This window comes from Tachysurus vachellii, chromosome 8 (genome assembly GCF_030014155.1).
Source record: "Tachysurus vachellii isolate PV-2020 chromosome 8, HZAU_Pvac_v1, whole genome shotgun sequence".
NCBI lineage: Eukaryota > Metazoa > Chordata > Actinopteri > Siluriformes > Bagridae > Tachysurus > Tachysurus vachellii.
This window is the reverse complement of record NC_083467.1, coordinates 7,625,384-7,645,249: the sequence shown is the minus strand read 5'-3', so window position 1 is coordinate 7,645,249 and position 19,866 is coordinate 7,625,384. Positions and strand designations below refer to the sequence as shown.

The 19,866-nt window shown below is 36.6% G+C and overlaps 1 protein-coding gene across 2 annotated transcripts; it reads right to left on the bottom strand.

Annotated features, from left to right (window-relative positions):
- Positions 1-201: 201 nt before the first annotated feature.
- Positions 202-18,557, bottom strand: LOC132849975 (MORC family CW-type zinc finger protein 3-like). 2 transcript variants are annotated; one of them, XM_060876025.1, is made up of 18 exons: positions 18,453-18,557; positions 13,138-13,210; positions 10,963-11,095; positions 10,621-10,844; positions 10,262-10,418; positions 9,785-9,929; positions 9,542-9,670; positions 9,287-9,406; positions 8,799-8,896; positions 7,191-7,292; positions 6,875-7,003; positions 6,588-6,662; positions 6,460-6,502; positions 4,284-4,341; positions 4,147-4,192; positions 3,124-4,066; positions 1,008-1,285; positions 202-830 (listed from the first exon to the last, which is right to left on the bottom strand). In XM_060876025.1, the coding sequence occupies exons 1-18, from the start codon at positions 18,489-18,491 to the stop codon at positions 671-673; spliced, it is 2,952 nt and encodes a 983-aa protein (XP_060732008.1). In that variant the 5' UTR covers positions 18,492-18,557; the 3' UTR covers positions 202-670. The 2 variants fall into 2 exon arrangements, with proteins under 2 accessions (XP_060732008.1, XP_060732009.1); XM_060876026.1 differs by lacking the exon at positions 13,138-13,210 and having other exon boundaries at positions 18,453-18,516.
- Between the last annotated feature and the right edge of the window lie 1,309 nt (positions 18,558-19,866).

Below are 19,866 nucleotides of genomic sequence, written 5' to 3'. Positions count from 1 at the left end.
CAAACATGATTAGTATTTAGAACGTTTGAAGACATTACACCAAACTTTTGAATGATAACAGGATATATTCTACACTGATGTGCATAACAAGGGACACTTGATGGTGCACAAGCATACAGGCACAAACAGGAAGTCAGCAACCATAGTGAAGTAAACCACAACAAATAGTTTGCTGGAAAAAGTAAAACAATTACTAAAAACTTAAGTTTCGTTTTGTTTTATTTAAACAGTTCATGTGTACCAAGCCCTCATTTATGAATAGACAGTTACAAAAACAGACCAGGAGGATAATATATATATATATATATATATATATATATACATATATAAAATGAAACAATGAAAAAATTAGGCATTACAAAAAAAAAAAATCTTTAAGAAAACACTTATAAGATCATTTGTTTGTATAGACACAGGAATGAATTATAGAAACATAATTATATGTTATTAATGGTAAACTTGTGTTTAAACATTCCTCAGGCAGTACAAGTTGCAATAGCTCCCTGTCCACTTAATCAAACATAAGGCAAGCAATAAAAATCTTCATGTTTTGTATAGGTACATTTTAAAATGTTAAAAAAAACAACAGTGTATATAGTTATTTATGCATTAAAACTACTAAATGATTAATGTGACTTAAAGGTTTGTGCTCTTCTGGTCACCATTTTTTCTATGTAGTGGCTGTCTCTGTAGGGGAGATCTCATTTACAACCTGAACGAGAATCTCATCGATGGCATCACAGTCGTAATTCACATGCCGAAGGTCCAGATCAGGGGCGAGAGTGACCAGCAGACGGGCCATTGTTTGCCTGAGTTCTCTTAATTTGAGTCTAAAGAGGAGAAACTCTATTTGAGTTATTTGTGTTACAAGTCAAGGCTATGGGTTCTGTCTCAAAAGCCAGATAATTACAGTTTTATATAATTTTGAACTGCACAAATTGTACATTCATACAGCTATATAATACAGATATTATTGGTAATGTACCATTTTAGAGTGGAACTCTTACTTGTCTGTCTGTAGGTTATTGTTGTCTTGTCCAGTCTCTGGTCTGTCCTGTGCCTCATGCTGCTGTATACCAAGGTCTGTCCTTCTTCCTGAGTTGGAGGCTTCTGCTGAATTTGTTGTACTTTCTTCATGGGAACATGTAGGAAAATCTGTCTGGACAACTCGATCTTCTGTACGTACCTTGACCTTTTCACTTTCTCTCTTCATCTCCTCTAAATCTTTCTTCAGGCTCTCACAGGAGGTTGACAAAGAGCAGTTCTCATTTTCTAGACTCTTCATCTGTGTGTGTGTGTGTGTGTGTGTGTTTGTGTGAGTGTTAGAGAGAGGATTAAGAAAATGTTTTTAAAAACTCCATTGAAGTGTCCACTTCAGTATTAATCATGTTCAAACAAAGGTACTGCTGCTAAATCGTAGAACAGATATAACAGTCAATATGTAAATAATATAAAAATTGTGTAAGGGTAAGGATATGAAGAACAGAGTATTAAATATTAACGTTGATTTTTTTGTATTTAATTTTTTGAGTGCTACAAAAAGAGTCTCTAATAAAAGTTTGTAAATTATATATACAAACAAACAAAACTATTTTATTACATTTTCAGAGTTTCATTAATATATAATGATATATATTAGTTTATTTTTTAATTTAGGAAAGTATCCAGGGAACAAAGCCACAGGAAGCAGGAAGCATCCATTGGCATTGTTTGCATTCAGTGATTTGGGGCCAGTGGCTTCCAGGGCCAAACCTGACTTTATTGGGTGTCTGTTAATTCTGCATATTCTAGTGCCATAGATTATAATCTATTTATCAACTGATTGAAATCTATCATTGTAGAATAAGTTTTCTCAGGAGTATCTGACACTGGTCTGATTTTATAGAGCCTGTCAGTGTTTCCAGGGTCATGAGAGTAATTATCTACAAAGTGAAGGTATGTAAGGATTTGTATAAACTTTGTATTGGAAACCTATGTAAAAGTCCTTATCTCAACTCTCTCTTGTTGATCATTCTTTACCTACATATATATAAAAAAGTTAGCTAATCCTAGAATGTCGTATTAGAGTCCATCCCAACAATGGACTCTTTTATTTGTTGTGTTCAGGGAAATGCTTCCGCTCCGTGAAAGCAAACACAGAGAGAATGAGGAGAAGCTTCTTCCCGCAGGCCATTCTGAGTTTAAACCAGGAAACACCCAGGATCTAGTACTGGACTTCTCCCTCCTCTTCACTTTTTTTCTGCACAACCTTTTTTTGCACTATGACACTTTAACTCACTTTAACTCTGGACTGTCACTCTAACTCTGGACTTGCACAGCACAGTGCCACTTTATACACTTTATACACACCATACTGCACATTGACACTTTAAGGAAAATCATTAAAACCGTAAGCATTTATGTATATACATTATTTTTCACAAATATTTTCATATTTCATATTTTATATAGTTTTTATATAGTTTATACTTTTTTATTTATCTACCTCCTTTTGGTTTTATTTACTTATTTATTTATTTTTATTTTTTATCCCTATTGCATTCCTTTTATACTTGAATACCAGACATGCAAAAAGCATTTCACTGCATGTCGTACTCTGTATCTATGTGTATGTGACAAATAAAATTTGATTTTATTTGATTTGAATGGAAAATCGGGCAATTGGTAAATCTGTAAATAAATATTTTTATACTCATTAAGTTGACTGGGTCATGATGCCCCCTTTAGATAACACATGACTAATAATACTGTAGGTTTCTTTGAAATCTTTAAAACAATACTGAAAAATATTCTGTCCGAAGAAATATATGTAATTTCTTATTAATTGAAGTAGAATAGAAGTGTAGTGCAGATATTCCTGAGGCGGATGAGTTTTCTGATGTTATGTTGGACATCATGGGATTTTTTTTGTGGTAATTATAAGTAGTATGGTGTACTGAATTAGCATCCTGTCTAGTAGCATTTATAAATCTATACTACTGAAACCCTTTCAAAAGGCTGTAAATGTATTTTGCGTAGTCACCACTGTGCATGAAAGAGTTAACTATGCAAACTATTTTTTCTATAGTATTTTACTAAGCAATGTGAATGAAAACTAAACTTCATACAGCAACAAATACCCACCTTAACCTGTAGCTCTTCTCGCTCCTTGTTTCTCTGGTCAATTTCCCTTAACAGAATGTCCATTTGACAAGCCAGATCATCATCACACTCTAACATAGATTGCTGGCCTTTTCTCTCCCTCTCTTCTTTTTCCATCTTCAGCACACTAAGCTCTTCTTGGAGCAGCTTCATCTCCTCCTTGCCCTTCAAGTACAGCACTTTGTAGTCTTGTGCCTCCTCTTGGCTGGTCTGTGTGTAATTGTGGCGTTGTTCCTTCTTCACCATGCTTTGGTTGAGCTCCAGCAACTGGATCCTCAGCTCATCCACTTGTGAGTTGAGGACAAGCAACTGATCGCGGCTCTCATCTCTCTCCTTTGTCACCTCCTCCAGGAGTTCCAGCAGGTTGTCTTGCTGCTTCTGGGCCTCCAACACATCAAGAACTGAGTTTTCCAGTTTTGATGAAGTCTGACTTCTTTGCCTTATATCATCTGAGACCTCCATATGGTTTGGTTCTTCTTCTGTCTCAACTGTACTTGGAGATAGTTTTGAGCTTGGTACACTCTTCTGTTGGACTCTTATTTCCTCATTTATCAGTTGTTTGTTTGTATTCCTCACCAGTGCAGGGAGATCTTTTTTATTCATAACATTCATAACATTTTCTCCATTTTTGCTCCCATTTTCTTTTCCCATCCTTTCTGTATCCCCCTCTTCCTCCTTTACCTGTTGAGTCTGGGTTGAAATGCTGGTATCCCTAAAGGATACAGTGGGCAAAGTTGTTTCATTATATTGACGTGTTACTTGATCGCGAACAACAACAGGATTGTCTAGGATTGGTGGGGAAAAGAACTCAGGTGAGGCTGTGGATGTTGATAGCCTGCTTGGTGAGTTGCTTCCAAAAATGTCTCCTGTTCTGGCTCTCTTTATTCCACCATTCTCTCTGCTTGGCCCCATGGGTCTCTTCTTCCTAAAATTGAGAATAAATGGCATATAATTTTGAAGGAGCAGGAGACAGGGTATGTGATAGAGAGATGTTTTGAGAGATACCTTGTTGAAATAGGTGAGGGAGTGGGAACTTGAAGAGACCCGAAGCCTGTACAGTTAATGACAGATTCACACTGGTAATACTTGAATCCAATAAATAAAGAGACATACTGTATATACAATGAAAAATTAGTCCTCACCTTCATGTCTCTGGGGACGGGAGTTGAGGGGGGAGTAAGGTGTTCCTTGGACAGGGCTCTGTTGAGACAGTGAGTGTGGTATAAAAGCGGTTCCTACACTGTGGGGTAGGTTCTAGGATACTTGCATATAGTTGCATTAGCCTGTGTATTGTGATTTTTGCCTGTTAATCCATCAGTGCTTTTACTTTTCATCATAACCAGTCCTCAGCATAGCCTGGAACAAACTAAATTTATTAGACAAACGTACTGGCCTAGGCAATGCAATGTGTTTGTTCCCTTCTTCATCTAATAGTAATGTGCACATTCTACTTAAGTCCTAGGAATTAAGGCCACTTGATCACTATGAACTTGTTTTTCTTTTGTCAAGTTACCATTCATATTGACAAATGTGACAAACACACTGACTACTGTCTACACAGTGTATCTGCTTTGTATAAAGTATAACTGAACTTATTTCCAGCAAGTGAGGGAAGCTTCTGTAATATTTGGACAATGCTAGATTGTAAAATAAAAAATTAAAATAAAAAAAAAACAATTTTAACAAAATTAAAATTGTAAAATAAAAAAAAATAAAATAAATCACTTTTATCCTCTCATTTAAAGTTAAAAAAAAGCTTTTATTGCATTGTGTGTGCAACAGTGTTGTAATGTAAATTTCAGGTATCTGTACTTTACTTCGCTATTTAAATTTATGTCAACTCTCACTTTTACTCCACTACATTTCCTAGATAAAATGTATACTTTTTTCTCCGCTATATTTCCACTAAGCATCTTCGTTACTCGTTACTACAAAATAAAATCAGAGGAAATGTGTGTGACTGCAATAAGGGAGGTTTGGCGAATCACTGCTCCTAGATTGCATTACGCTCCGCACGCTCTACGGAGAAGCACAGGCACGCGCAGCGTGCACGTGGAGGCGTTTATCTATAACGTTAATCAGCTGAAAACCGCAAAGACGGCAACCAAAAGCAGTGAAATTTCACTATTCTTATTACCAGAGTTGATAGCACAAACAAAATATTAATGCAAACAATCCATTCAATACTAAATAAAAATAACATTTATCGATTTGGTCTTTGTCTTGTGAATATTCATTCACTCATTTTCTACCGCTTATCCGAACTACCTCGGGTCACGGGGAGCCTGTGCCTATCTCAGGCGTCATCGGGCATCAAGGCAGGATACACCCTGGACGGAGTGCCAACCCATCGCAGGGCACACACACACTCTCATTCACTCACGCAATCACACACTACGGACAATTTTCCAGAGATGCCAATCAACCTACCCTTCATGTCTTTGGACCGGGGAGAAAACCGGAGTTGCAAACTCCAGACACACAAGGCGGAGGCGGGAATCGAACCCCCAACCTTCGAGGTGTGAGGCGAACGTGCTAACCACTAAGCCGTCTTGTGAATAGTTTTATGTTTTATAGTTTAATGACTGCATTCATTGGACACACTGTTTGTAGAGAATGCACACATACTTGAACTGATTTGATTCAAGACTGGCATCATGCATAAAATTTTGGTGTCCACTTTTGCCATTTAATAATACCATAACTTTTGGCTTATGTAGACTTATGTAGTCATATGATATATAATATAAAACTCTTCTTGTTTTAAATTCTCACTGAGGGCTAAAACCCCCTAAAGATGAAATCCTAAAACCGCCCCTGCTCTTATGTCTACCAAAAATCACTGAAATTTTACTTTTTACTTTTACTTCAAATACTTAAGTACATTAAATATCAGAAAATTACTTTTGATACTTAAGTACAGTAAATATCAGATACTTTAAGACTTTTACTTGAGTAATATTCTAAAAGGTAACTTTCACGTCTACCAAAGTCTTTTTCTAGTACGATACTTGTACTTTTACTCAAGTATTGCTTTCTAGTACTTTATACAACACTGGTGTGCAATTACCATGAACTGCAAAAAGAGGTTTCTGAAATGGTGTACAATACTAAGTCTTGGAAATGTGCATTAGTTCTGAAAAATCTGAACTACTATTATTTTATTATTATACTATTATTATGTATTATTATCATTGCTTCAGGTGCTACGTGGCTCAGATTGAACCCAAATGCCAAATAGAAATGAAGTGTTTTACTGGATCTATACAGGGAGAGAACAAAAAGACACTTGACAAATCAAGTTAAATAATAAACCACCTGCTGTATGTTCTTCTCCTTCTGCAACTTCTGATTTTTCTCACTGTTTCAAAACACATATGCAAGATTATATATAACATTATATGAAACATATATGTTTATTGTAAACAACAGGTTGCATTACTCACTCCTGTTTGTAAGTTTTCTGGTTTCTGGGTTGTTCAACATCCGAATCCTCTAGCTCCTCTTCAACTGTACAACTCCTGAGAGAATTACGCACTCACATGAGTAAGCTAATACACACCACTGTATATACCCTATAAATAACAATTAATTTTGTAAAAAATGATTGCAGTGCAATTTTTCCTTGTGACTTATACCAAGTTTTTAAACACAAAAAGACAGAAACACTCACATGGAAACAGGGAAACACACAAAAATAGACATACACAGACTTATGCAGACACAAACACACCTGAACTGGGGATCAGGGTTCATGTAGCAGAACCACTGAGCAGGAAGCTGAGACAAATCAATGCCATCAGGAAGTTTTCGAAAATTCCTACAATCATCACACTGCACCCAGTTTTGATCTGGTTTCTTCCTGCAAATAAGAAAACTTATGTGGACAGAGGAAGAAAATGCAAAACAATGGAGGACCCTGGAACTGTGTTCACTATTAACAATTTTCTCCACAACAAATTATATATGCAAATAAAGCAGATTTTTTTTTGTGACAAGTAGATAATCACAATTGCATGTGTGTGTGTGTGTGTGTTTTAATTACTCACACATCATCTTCAACAGGTACACTGCAATTGGATTTCTGACGTCTATAGCGGACTTCCTTCCAATATTCCTCAAGCTTAGTACTTACATTTTGTATAGTTTTCCTGCAGAGAATAAAAAAAAAACATTAATTACACCAGATGCACTCCCATACACAGAAGAGAAAATAGTGTAAGCAGCTGATTTTGGAGATACATTTGGAAATGCTTGCTTTTAAACAAGGTCACACCAAGACCCAGCCATTAGAATCTCTTGTTAACGTGCACTTATTACATTACTTATTAAATTACAGATTATAATAATCTAGATTTAGCACTCTCATCCCAGAATCCCTACACATAATTCCTAAAATTCATAAAGGCAGAGAGGCTTTGATATGCACCATAGCATCACCTTGTTTCACCAATTTGTATGACATCTCTACATTAAAATGTTTGTTATAAGGCTGAGGTACCCTACAGCTATGCAATACAAAAGGTATGCAATGAAGATACAGAGGAACAAGAAGAAGAAAGAGAGGGAACCAATTCTTACAAATTTATTCATTCATTCATTTTCTACCGCTTATCTGAACTTCTCATGTCACGGGGAGCCTGTGCCTATCTCAGGCATCATCGGGCATCAAGGCAGGATACACCCTGGACGGAGTGCCAAACCATCACAGGGCACACACACACTCTCATTCACTCACGCAATCACACACTACGGACAATTTTTCAGAGATGAGAATCAACCTACCATGCATGTCTTTGGACCGGGGGAGGAAACCGGAGAACCCGGAGGAAACCCCCGAGGCACGGGGAAAACATGCAAACTCCACATACACAAGGCGGAGGCGGGCCACCATTAAGCCACCCTGCCACCCAATTCTTACAAATTGTACAATTATAACAATATTCTTACTGATATGTAGGAGAGGTGGTGATCCCAACTGTAGACAGTCACAGGTGAAGAAGAGTGTAAAAAGTAGTCAAATAAATAATAGCTGTTTGCTAGTGTGTGCAAATGAAGCAGCATTACAAAGTAGCATTTCCAAATAATATAAATTATTTGTAGAATTATATGCAGTGTGTACTGTAGGGTTCAGGAATTAACACCCTAATGAAGAATGAAATAAGTGAGTGCTAATAGCACAAAAGGAAGGGAGTCCACTAACCTTAGTGGTTGTGGTAGTCATTACTAAAGACTGGACTGCCAGACATAAGGCACAAGGCCAAAAGATTCTCCAGGTCTCAATTTGATTTGACTCCAGGTCTCAATTTGATTGTCTTTTTTTGTCTTTGCCTGTTCCTGGACCTTGATTCTGCCTGCTCTATGCCACACTTCTTTTTTTGACCCTGTTTTATTCCCGCTGTTTTCTGCCTGCCTGCATTGCACTGTTTGCCCATGTACTGGATTACTGGACTGTTTTAGACTCTGTTTGCTGTTTGTTCTGCTTTGTCCCTTTGTCAGTGTTTTGGATTTTGGACAATCTGTTTTACTGAACTGTGCCTCCCCTGTTTAAGCCAGCTCAGATTCAAGACTCTTAATTTGAAGTCTGGTCCATGTCTCAGATTTGGGTCCTCACCTGCCATTCCTGACAATACACCTGAAACAATAACTATACACACCTATATTCTTCTGTCTTCTCAAAGTCCTGCTTGTTGTGCATTGGTATGAGGTAGTCACATTCTATTACCCCAATAACTCGCACTCCTGTTTTGTTGGCCTGGTAACAGAACACAAAAAACAATGTAAACATTATGTAAATTATATGGTATTATTAGTCTAGCAGACAAGTATCAATGTATTTATTGAAAGAGACTTAGGTAAATGTTCCTATATTTAAAATAACCTAGATGTATCCTTTGTTAGAATCTAGTCATAAAATAACTAGAATGTGGTGGATAATGAGTAAGAGCATGGTTTACTGCTGTCTTAAACACTCCAGGGTCCCTGGTTGGGTCCTGTCTACTCTCATGTCATAAAAACTTTGCTAGCCTACATGCAGTACAACCATTCAAATGTAATATTTTTCAGTATAGTTAGCTTTCATTTTTTTCCCCCAACTTCTCAACTTCAAAATTGTGTTTGGGAGTAAAAGCTCTATTATCCTCACCTTACGCTGACAGGCAGCAGGTTCATAGGCTTTGATGAGGCGGTTTTTGTGGTACATCATCAATCCATAATGTTCTTTGCTTTTTGTGTTGTAGCCGAAGGTGATTTTAATTCCCTTTTTCTGAGACAAAGACTTAAGAATCATGCCATAAAAATATTAAATCTGTTTCATTATACAGTAATAATATCTTAATCATTCAACAGATATCATATAACACACACTATATATTATACCAAATATTTGGCAAAAGGATACAAGAAATGTGGGTTTGTACGTGTCCTTAATGCTAAATGCTAGGCTTTTGGAGATGAGCTGAGATTTCACCTTCTGTCCACGTATAATAATCTGCATTCTAGGCTTTAGGTACAAGATACTGCTGTATGCCTGAATTTAAAGAAAAATAAACACAAATGTGACCATGCAGTCAGCACTGATATCTCAGTGAGCTGGCAAATGAGGAAAATGAATGATTTTAATATTCAGTGGTTTAAATCTCACCCGCAGTGAATATTCACTCTCAGGTGGTGATATCTGGCTCTCTGGCCCCTTGTTTGGCTCTTTGCTGCCTTCATTAACATCAACAGGGAGCCGAATATCATAGCGATCCGTCAAGAAGTCAAATTCCAATTCACCAGAGGACATTCTAAGGCAGAACAAAGGTAATTATCGGAAAGTCCAGTAAAGAGCACCTGACATTTACAGAGCACCTGACAACCAATAACAAACATTTAATAAACATATCTGAACTGTAAATGGAATGATGATATGAAAATAATGGTGTGATAAATGTATAATTTAACCCAGAATCTTCTTACTGCTCATTACTCTTTATCAATCAGTGTGGTCTACAATGTATTCAACATTACATTTGTAAACTAAACATGACAAAGGTATAAACTACAGTGCTTCTGTACTTTCTATTCACTTTTCTGTGTTTTATCCCCTATTTCTTTCTCTCTCTTTAATCATGGTTACTTGCGAAGGTTCCAGATGATGATGCGAGTTCCAGTGGAGTTGGTGCTGCATGGGCCATTAATGGCATTGAACTCAGTTTGCAGTTCTTCCTTAGTGTTAAACAAAGAATGGGTGAGAATATCATGGAGACACTCTTCATACTTCCGTGGACCACCGAGTGAGCAAAAAGGTTAAGGACCAAACTGTACAGAAGAACATTTAAACTCTCAGAAAGCATTTAAATATTCATAATATTCATTCATGACCTTCTTTCTTCTGGAGTAGTAAACATTTCTGCTTTATGAAATTCTTGCTCAATGCACATATCCACTCACATCACTAATCAAAAGTTCTCTTTAATCTCTCTACAAATAGGATATCAGTCTCTCCAGTGGTTGTGAATGCGACAATAGGCACTATGACATTCTGTGCTCCTGTCCTCTCGAGGTAAGTCTGTGACAGAAGACCCACACACATGATGTTGTCTTTCTTTGAGAACACAATGGCATCCTTGCCCAAGCGCATGGAGCCGGACTTAAACCCGTTACCATAAAGACCAACTGGAACATGGCCTTTTACCGCTTGCTTATCACTGAAGCCAAAACTGAGTGAGAGAAAGAGAGAGAAAGAGAGAATATGTGTAGTATTATAAGTGTATTACTTATCTAGATTATCTAAAAGACCTCTATAGGATAATGTAGACTTCATAAACACTCCCCTACCTGAGCATTTTGTGCATCTTGTCATAATCCATGCCTTTTCCATTATCCATGAAGATGAGGCAATCCTGGCCTTTGAACACTGTTTTATCTATCCAGATTTGCTTTGCACTGACATCTGGGTCATAAGCATTGTCTGTCAATATAGAAGAAATACAGAATAAATCAAATACTATCACTGATACTTGACTGTTCACCACTTGTGTTTGGATTCCTAGTTAGCTGTAAAAACCATTTGAAAAATGCAAACAAATCCCAAAACAAACAAATCCTGGTCCCTCTGGAGTCTGACTGGATCGACTCAGCTGTTGCCTCTGATTTGAAAGCTGCACCCAGCTGAACACTTTATTCCCTATGCTGCAAATCAGGTTCTTGTCACACACACCAGAATCCCGTGCACATTTTTTTATGACTACTGATTACTGGTAAATGAAAATAAATGAGTGAAAAATATTGGATAGTGACTATACTGTCTTTTCAGTGTATATGTACAGGTAATACTGCAAAGGTGCTCAGAATTACTGATATTGAAGGGCATTTATTGGAGAAAAAACACCCAACATATTTTACTGTCAAATGAGAGATTTCCATCATGCTCAAATGTAGTTTGTTCTCCTGCCTTTTTTGTTCTTCTTATGGTAACCCTTGCTTAAACTAATTGGAAAGAGATGTGTATTTTCTACATTGTTTGTTTTAAAACATGGAGAAGTCTCTAGACACTGAACTATAACAATATGGCGAATTTACGTGTGCGAAGCTTTTGCCTGATAAGAAAGCCTGAAAAATAGAATCAGTTCAAACCATTTCATGATATTAAATAATCAGTATATTTTAAATGCTGTGACATTATTTGTAACATTTTTTAAAACCCTGGCAATGAACTGAATGTCATGTATTGAAAGATCAGGTGCAACATGCATTGCACAGAAACTACAAAAAAAACTTTTTCCACAATGCATGTCTTCGCAAACAACCATTGGTCTGGGGGAAACAAATCAACACCAGACCACATCCCTGGCAGCTCACTAATGTTTGGATGTACACATATATTGAGAAAAACAAACTATCTGTAGAGAGAGCTAACATTCTGCATTTGTTAAAATAACTTGCAAAAAAAAGATTGCTGCACAAATGTCATGAAATGAAGTCAATTCCTTTTTTTTTAGAAAATAATATAATAGCATAGAATTTATAAAAATACTAATTTTAAAGGTTATACAATTACGCTTAAAGGATACGTATTAAATAAAACATGTATAGTTAAATTATGGGCTAATAATAACAGAAGGCAGAGAAAAAAATATAAATCTCATTAATCTTTTCTTTAACCAGTTCTCATACAATCACATAGTACAAAATACTATAAGAAAATTGAATTTAGACCACACAGAAAAGAGGAACAAAGTGAAGGAAGTATCGAATCTAGTAGGAATGTGTGAAGGAAGTGCTTGAATGATAGGGTGGTAAAATATAGGTTCTTGAGAGTACTGTTTTTCCTTTATCAACAAATAAATTCAGTGACTCTACTCTAAAGATAGTTGTAGGTTCACTGAGTGTCTGTATAACAAAATACTTGTATTTTGTATACTTGTATTTGTTATAACAAAAATTGTATTTATTTTAGACTGGACAATTTCAATTTAAGACTTAAGATTGTTAAGTGAAAAAAGGACATTTGTAAAATGGTTTTGGTAGGCTTTAAATGCCATACCAAAAACACACCTGCTGGTACATTAGTAAAGGATGCCTTGCATATGTAAAGCCATCATTAAAGCTAAAATATCAAGTCTAGTGTTGAAAGGGAGAAAAGGGAATTTACAAAAGCTGTATATTTTTGCTTAAAAAGTTACATCATTTGGATTTATGTTTATTGGACTTATGTACAATTATTCATCTTTTTTAAAACAAAATAATGTTAACTCTGAGTTAAGCCCTGTACTGTATATGACATTTTAATTAATTACATGAGTTTTAATTAGAAGATGTTGTGAATGTGATGTAAATGATAGGGAAAAAAGGGAATTGGGGTATTTACAAAAAAGCAGGCATAAATAGTTTTCTGTCAAAAAAACGTTATATTACTTATTAATATGCAGATCAATTATAGTTTTGTAACACTAAGAAACTGCTTAAACAGGCATATACGTTGTAATAAAACTGGAATGAATGGTGACTCACCAATCAGCTCTGCTATAGCGCTGAAGGGCCCAGTGTGGCTTGTAGAGTTTGTATGCAGATAACGTGGACTAACCTTTAATCAGGGAAAAATAACATGTCAAAGAAGTAGCTATAATTACACACCTAGTACTTTAATGTTGAACATTTGAAAATAATAGTGTTGATGTTGCAATGGAGGATAGAGGATGTTGCAATGCTCTGATGTCTCCAAAGTTAACCCAATAGAAAAACACAAATTATGTGACATAAATGATTATTTAATTATCCAATATTACTATTATTTTTGGCTACAGTAATTATGTTCTATATAAATTACTAAAATGTGCATACTGCAAGGAAATAATTATTCTGTCAGTCAAGCCTAGACAGGGCAGCATGAAAAGCTGAAATGATTACAAAATGCTCTAACACAAACATATGTTCTACTAAATGATTTTTGCTTTTGGCTTAGAAAATATGCAAAAGCCTTGAGGTCTTAATTCTGATTGGTCAGAAGGTTGCTGATTATATGTGTAAAACAGCAGAGCTCTTACTATAGAGTTCTGGTTACATGTCAAGTCACAGGTTTAGATTAATATGCTCATTCTAATATGTTACTATTTCTATAGCTCATTAAATGTCATCAAAAGAGGTGGGAATAGATCAGGCCTGGCCAACCCGCAGCTCCCGAGCCGCATGCGGCTCTTTGCCCGGTTTCATTACATTCATATCGAAGTTTGTATTTGTGTTTTTTTAATGTGCGCGTTCACTTTGCTCGAGTTCAATACGGTATTATCGTCAAACGTGCATGCGAGTGGGATGAAAATACCTCAAAGTTTCCCAGTAGGAGCAAGATCATTTGAGTAAACAATTTGTGTCAAGTTCGCTCTCAAAATGGTAGGGAAAAAATGCACAGCAAAATGGATTTGAAGAGGATTGATCAAGGCAAGGAATGCCAGAAGTCCCACTAAGTAACATGCATATTAAAAGAAAAACGCTATTGTAAATTATTATATTTTTGTTTGTGGACTTGGTTGAACTGAGAGTTTGTCTGTGTGAGACAGTGCACATAATGTTCATTGTTGAAAATGACTGGCCTACGGTCTTAGTAATGTGGGAGTCAATCTGGCTGAGCAAAGTTATGTGTGTGTGTGTGAGGAAGGGATAGGGTGATGTCCATATGTGCCCATGTGTATGATGTGGCTCTTTGCAGTAACACAGTAAAAAATGTGGCTCTTGGTCTCTGACTGGTTGGCCACCCCTGGAACAGATTAATGATCGGGCGGGGGAAACACATGTGAGCACAAAACAAAAACACAGACAGATGACACAAGACAAAGCCTGCTGTTGTGGAAGATTTGAGGTTTGAGAGAATTAAAGCATAAAATATCACACGATTAAAAAAAGAGTAAAAAAAGGTTCCACGGTTTATTGTGTTCAGCTTTGCAGAAGGACCCAACACTCCACGAGTAAAATCAGAGAGGAAGGGCCGATCATGGATAACATCAGGGTTTTATAGACAGTAAAAGAAATGAAACAGGACATGTAAAAGCCAAAACATCGCCTGCTTATCCAAACTACCAAACTAATCCCACGGGAACAACTAAGGTCTCACGGGAAAGGTCTGATAGATACAGTGTTGAAGAGAAACTATAGTCACAATAACTACCAGCCATGGGAATATCAGAAGCATAGAAGGACAGATTCGTGTGAACATGTCTAAAGTGAAAATTTCCACTACACTGCCAAAATGTTCCTTTGGTGTTCAGGCAGAGAACAGTCCAAGCTGTCCATGACAGTACCCCCACCTCAAGGCATGGCTCACGACCGGCCAACCCAGAACCACGACCGAAAGTCCAAAGGGCAATGATCCCGGCTAGAACCAGGGAGGAAAAAGGACGTGGGGGGATGCGAGGAACACAACGTGGAACATAGGGTGAAGCGAGGGACACGGTGAGGCATGTGGGGGAGGCGGGAAACAATGTTGTGTTTTGTAATGTGATGGGTAACCCCTGCTCTGAAAGTTTTCAGACTTGAAACACTATATGTGTCCAGCAGTAGTCTGAACTGAGGCATGAACCTCTTGCAATGTCACATTAAGCATTCTTTAAAATTATCCACTTCATCAAATTCACCTTGTGACTTGGCCAAGTTGCCATGTTTACCATATAAGTTGAATAGCATGCAAAATATGAATATTAGAATATTATTGTGTATAAGTCCATCATTTGTCCTCTTTGTGAAGAGACAAATCTCATAGTCATAATCATATAGTCAAATCATATAGTCACTGGTAATAGGGGCTCGATTATTTAGCTGGAAAACAAAATCTGCAGGACCTGGAGTACTTTTCTGAAGAACAGACAGGACAGGGACTAAAACTAATAATAAAAACTATCACAAAATATAAAAAGAGACATTAATCATCCAGATAAGAATACAAAGTGTTAAGAATCAATAACTGGTTCATTTGTGTAAATTCAGTTATCATTCTGTTTTGTGGAATATAAAAAACATTTATTATGTGATATATCGTTCAGGGTTAAACTAAATAAGAACAAAATGCAATTTTATTATCTTTTATTATTAACATTTAGAGGATTCTGCAAAGCATCTGTAAACTTATGACCTCAGTGTTATTTTTAACCATATTTTATTTATATATATATATATATATATAAAATATGGTATCCATTTGTATTAACACTTGTATTAACACACTATATATATATATACATACACACACACACACACAGACACAGAGGAAAAGAGAGAGAGAGAGAGAGAGAGAGAGAGAGAGAGAGAGAGAGAGAGAGACTCTCATGGTGTTGATTAGAGTTTTTAGATGTCGTAAACAATTTGGCCCATTTAAATAACTACCATAAACTTGTTTCTATTCCGATGAAACAAAACTGAGACATGCTTCTCAGCACTACAGAAACTACACAGGAACGGCCGTCATGTCCTTCCTAGAATTTTCTGGTCCACCTTAAATCGAAACTGTGTCTTCGTCGGAAACGAAACTGTCCTCTAGCGAGCGAAGAACAGAAACTAACTCAATAGCAGAAACTGTTGGAGCTTTTGTACGCTTTTGTACGGGGATTTTGTACTTTTTTATGCTTATTTAAACAGAAATGCTCTCCACTTTTACTGTGAATCATGATCAGATCAAAATTTAGACATTGATAATTTATAAATCCCAATGTCCATAGAGGTAAAGGCTGAAATGCAGAAATGGAAGTGAGTTCAGCTGCAGCTGCCTCCTCTTCTGTTCTCCCTCATTACACCATCTCTTGTTGAGGGCGGATCCACATATGGGATTTGATACCACTGCTATGAGGCTGACACTCAACTGAACTGCTGCTCAATCCAGGAGTTGCATCCCTGTCTCATCCTTGTCATCTTCCTGGACAACACTCAATTCACACCTTCTGTCACTGTGCAGAACCTTATGTATACCATGGACAATAAACTGGCCTTTTCCTTCCACATTGCTAAACTAACATGCACATGAATATTTAGAATTTGGAACATAAAGATTTGTCCATTTCTATTCAAACAGGCCACTGAGATGCGTGTTCAGTTGCTTACCTTTTTGAGACTGTACTACCACAACATGCTTCCTACAGGGTCTACCTGTACATGGTATTTAACTGCTGCAACTTGAAGGATTTTGTGTCTAGTTCTTTCATGCATAATCAACGCAAATTCCTATCAACGTCTGATCTTCCTGTGCCCCACCTGTAATTAACATCTAACTGTAAAGGGGGAACCAAATGACTGATTACATTGTGCCTGTAGTTAACATAAACTTAACATGCTGTCTGTAAAGCAATAAACTGATCAAAACACGAGATGGCCCTTCTGTCCTGTCCATTGTAAGTTCTCCAGTAGGAGGTCCTAACTGTATATTTCTACTCTTTGAAGGCCATTTGTTACCAGCTATAATGTCTGGTCACACAGACTGTACCTTTGGGTTAAGTTCCAGAAGTCTGCTAGGCTACACGAACATCTTCAATAAACACTTTTCCCCTGAACTTGTTCCAGCTTACTTTTCTTTTACATATTAGAAAAATTCTAATATGAATTAGAAAAATTAGAATAATTAGAAAAATTATTAGAAAAATTCTAATATGTTGGCTAGCCACCCAACGACCGTGCAGCCGAATACAAGGAAAATCTAACAAACTGATCAACAATAGGGCTGCATGACTGGTTTTCAACTTTCTCATGTTCTCCCACACCACCCCAACACTAAACTCCCTCCACTGGCATCCTGTGATTTAAAACACATCATATTTAAAACACTGATGCTTGCCTACAAAGACAAAACTGGACCAGCTCGACTGGACCCGGTTTCTCTCAGGAGACAAGTAAGACATAAATCTAGACTCTTCTCTGTTCTAGCACCTAGCTGGTGGAATGAACTTTCCACACATATTCGAACAGCTGAGTCTGCTCTCTGTATTCAAACAATGACTAAAGTCCAACCTCTTTAGTCCCAAGTAAAGACTTAATGTATGTAAATTATGTCAACAACAATTTTTTTATCAGTTTTATCAAATGTTTTTCAGACTATATTACCTTCCAACAGGGTTTTAGACTGATAGCATACTTAATTCATCACCTTGTAAACCAGCGTGATGATGTATTTTTTGTTAAAGCCTTAAAAGCACAATCTGGATAAAGGCATCTACCAATGTCCATTAATGTAAACATAAATACTGAAAGGCAGAAGACTCACTTCTATGCCACTAAAAATATTTAATAGCATACAAAACTAATAGGAATGATACTAAAGAATAAGATAAAAAAAAAGACTAATAATAAAAGCAATGCTACTAATATACCAATACTACTACTACTACTACTACTACTAAGAAGAAGAAGAAGAAGAAGAAGAAAAATTTGTGAATGAAAATTCCTCAGCAGCATTTTTTTTCTAAATATAGCAATATTTCTATTTGGCGCGCTCACTGTATTTATTATACATTAACCATCGCCATCTAGCGGCGACACGCTGCTACTTCATTAGCGCTTTAAGGTGGATTTTAAATGTTTCACTAACAAACCGAACAACTTCAGGGGCGTAGTGTTATTGTGTTTATCATAATATTATCATCTGTCGTTTAACAATGTCCTTTAACAGCATTGTCACTGACGCTTTTATCTGATGGGTGTCAAATAATTACAAATGGTGTATTTGTGTATATCACACAAATATGTATACCCAAACATGTATATATAATTTCACATGGACTACACATCGGTTCGGTGTAGCTATATTCTTTACTGTTCTAACAGAATGTATAAGTTATAACATGAAGTTTACTTACTGCGCTTATAGGTATTCCTCGCTCCGTCTGCGCCGCCATGATTGTAAGGTAAAACTGGTCTAAGTGGGCGTGGCCAAGTGTAATCCGCCCAGCATCCGTTTCATTCACGTGTTGTATTACGTTTGAATTAGTAATCTACTAGAAATCTTGATTGTGCAAGACAACTGAGCACGTGAAAATAGAATGTGCAGTTATTAATAATAGTACCATTTGTGTATCAGGACATTTGAAAAAAAAAACCTGTTCAGAGAAAAAAATTGCAATGTTTTTTTTATTCTCCCACAAACACAAGACAACACCTTTTTTAATTCTTTATTTCATATTTCAATATTCATATTTATATCACATGTTCTATTCTATAAATCAGAAATTTAAGAAACTCTTACGCGCATATCTTTTGCACGAGTTGCACTAAATATGGTGCAAAACACGTTCACACACTCGGATCAAAAGGTCAATTCATGACCAAATTGTGCACATCAGTATGTGAATCCAGGAAATGAATTGCACACCTGTGGAATACTGTTTTCTTATCTATATATATATTTTTATAGCTCAAACACACATCACTACATGCTCTCATTTTTGCATTACCTAACTCAGTGAAATGTGCAAAAGTAATTAGTGCACTTGTAGACACTGGTGTAGTCTACGTGATACGCAGGTATACGCCGTATACCCACTAGGAAAGGCCAAGGATTTCCGTATACCCACTTAAAAAGCGTGAGGATACGTAACAATATCGTTTTGTGACAGAACTTTCATTCATAATTTCATCCCGTCTGTGTTGCGAACACAGACTGTGGTTGTGATTGCGAATCACTAACGTTGTTGGACCATTGGGGCTTCCGTGGCCTGTGACCTGATCTGACGTCACCTACCAAGGAGGAAAATCAGTTGCTTGGCGGTCTTTTTTGGCGCAAATTTGAAATTAAATAACTAATGTAAAATAAGATATGAAACGAAAGCAGACTCAAACTACACTCTTTGAGTAAAGCTACAGCAGCTTCGGGTGACACTTCAGCTGCAGCAGATGACACGGACGTTACAGAAAACGTGGTTGAGAAGCCAGCGTTCTGCCACACAAGCAAGGAGGCAATGCACTCCTCAGATGCCCGAGTACAAATGTATTTGGAAAGCTTTGTAAACTACCAGTTCTTCAGTTCATAATATTCTGCAATGAAAGAGTGTTGGTGATAGAACTGAACAAATGTTTACTGTTCACTCTTAAATGTACATTGAAAATTGACAGCTGATAAAACCTGTGCTCCAGGTCCCATATTCATATAACATTTAAGGCTAAATGTAGCTTAAAGATATAGTTCACCCAAAAATGAAACTTGTGTTATTTCCTCACCCACAATTTGTTCCAAAACTGTACGAGTTTCTTTCTTCTGTTTAACACAAAAGATGA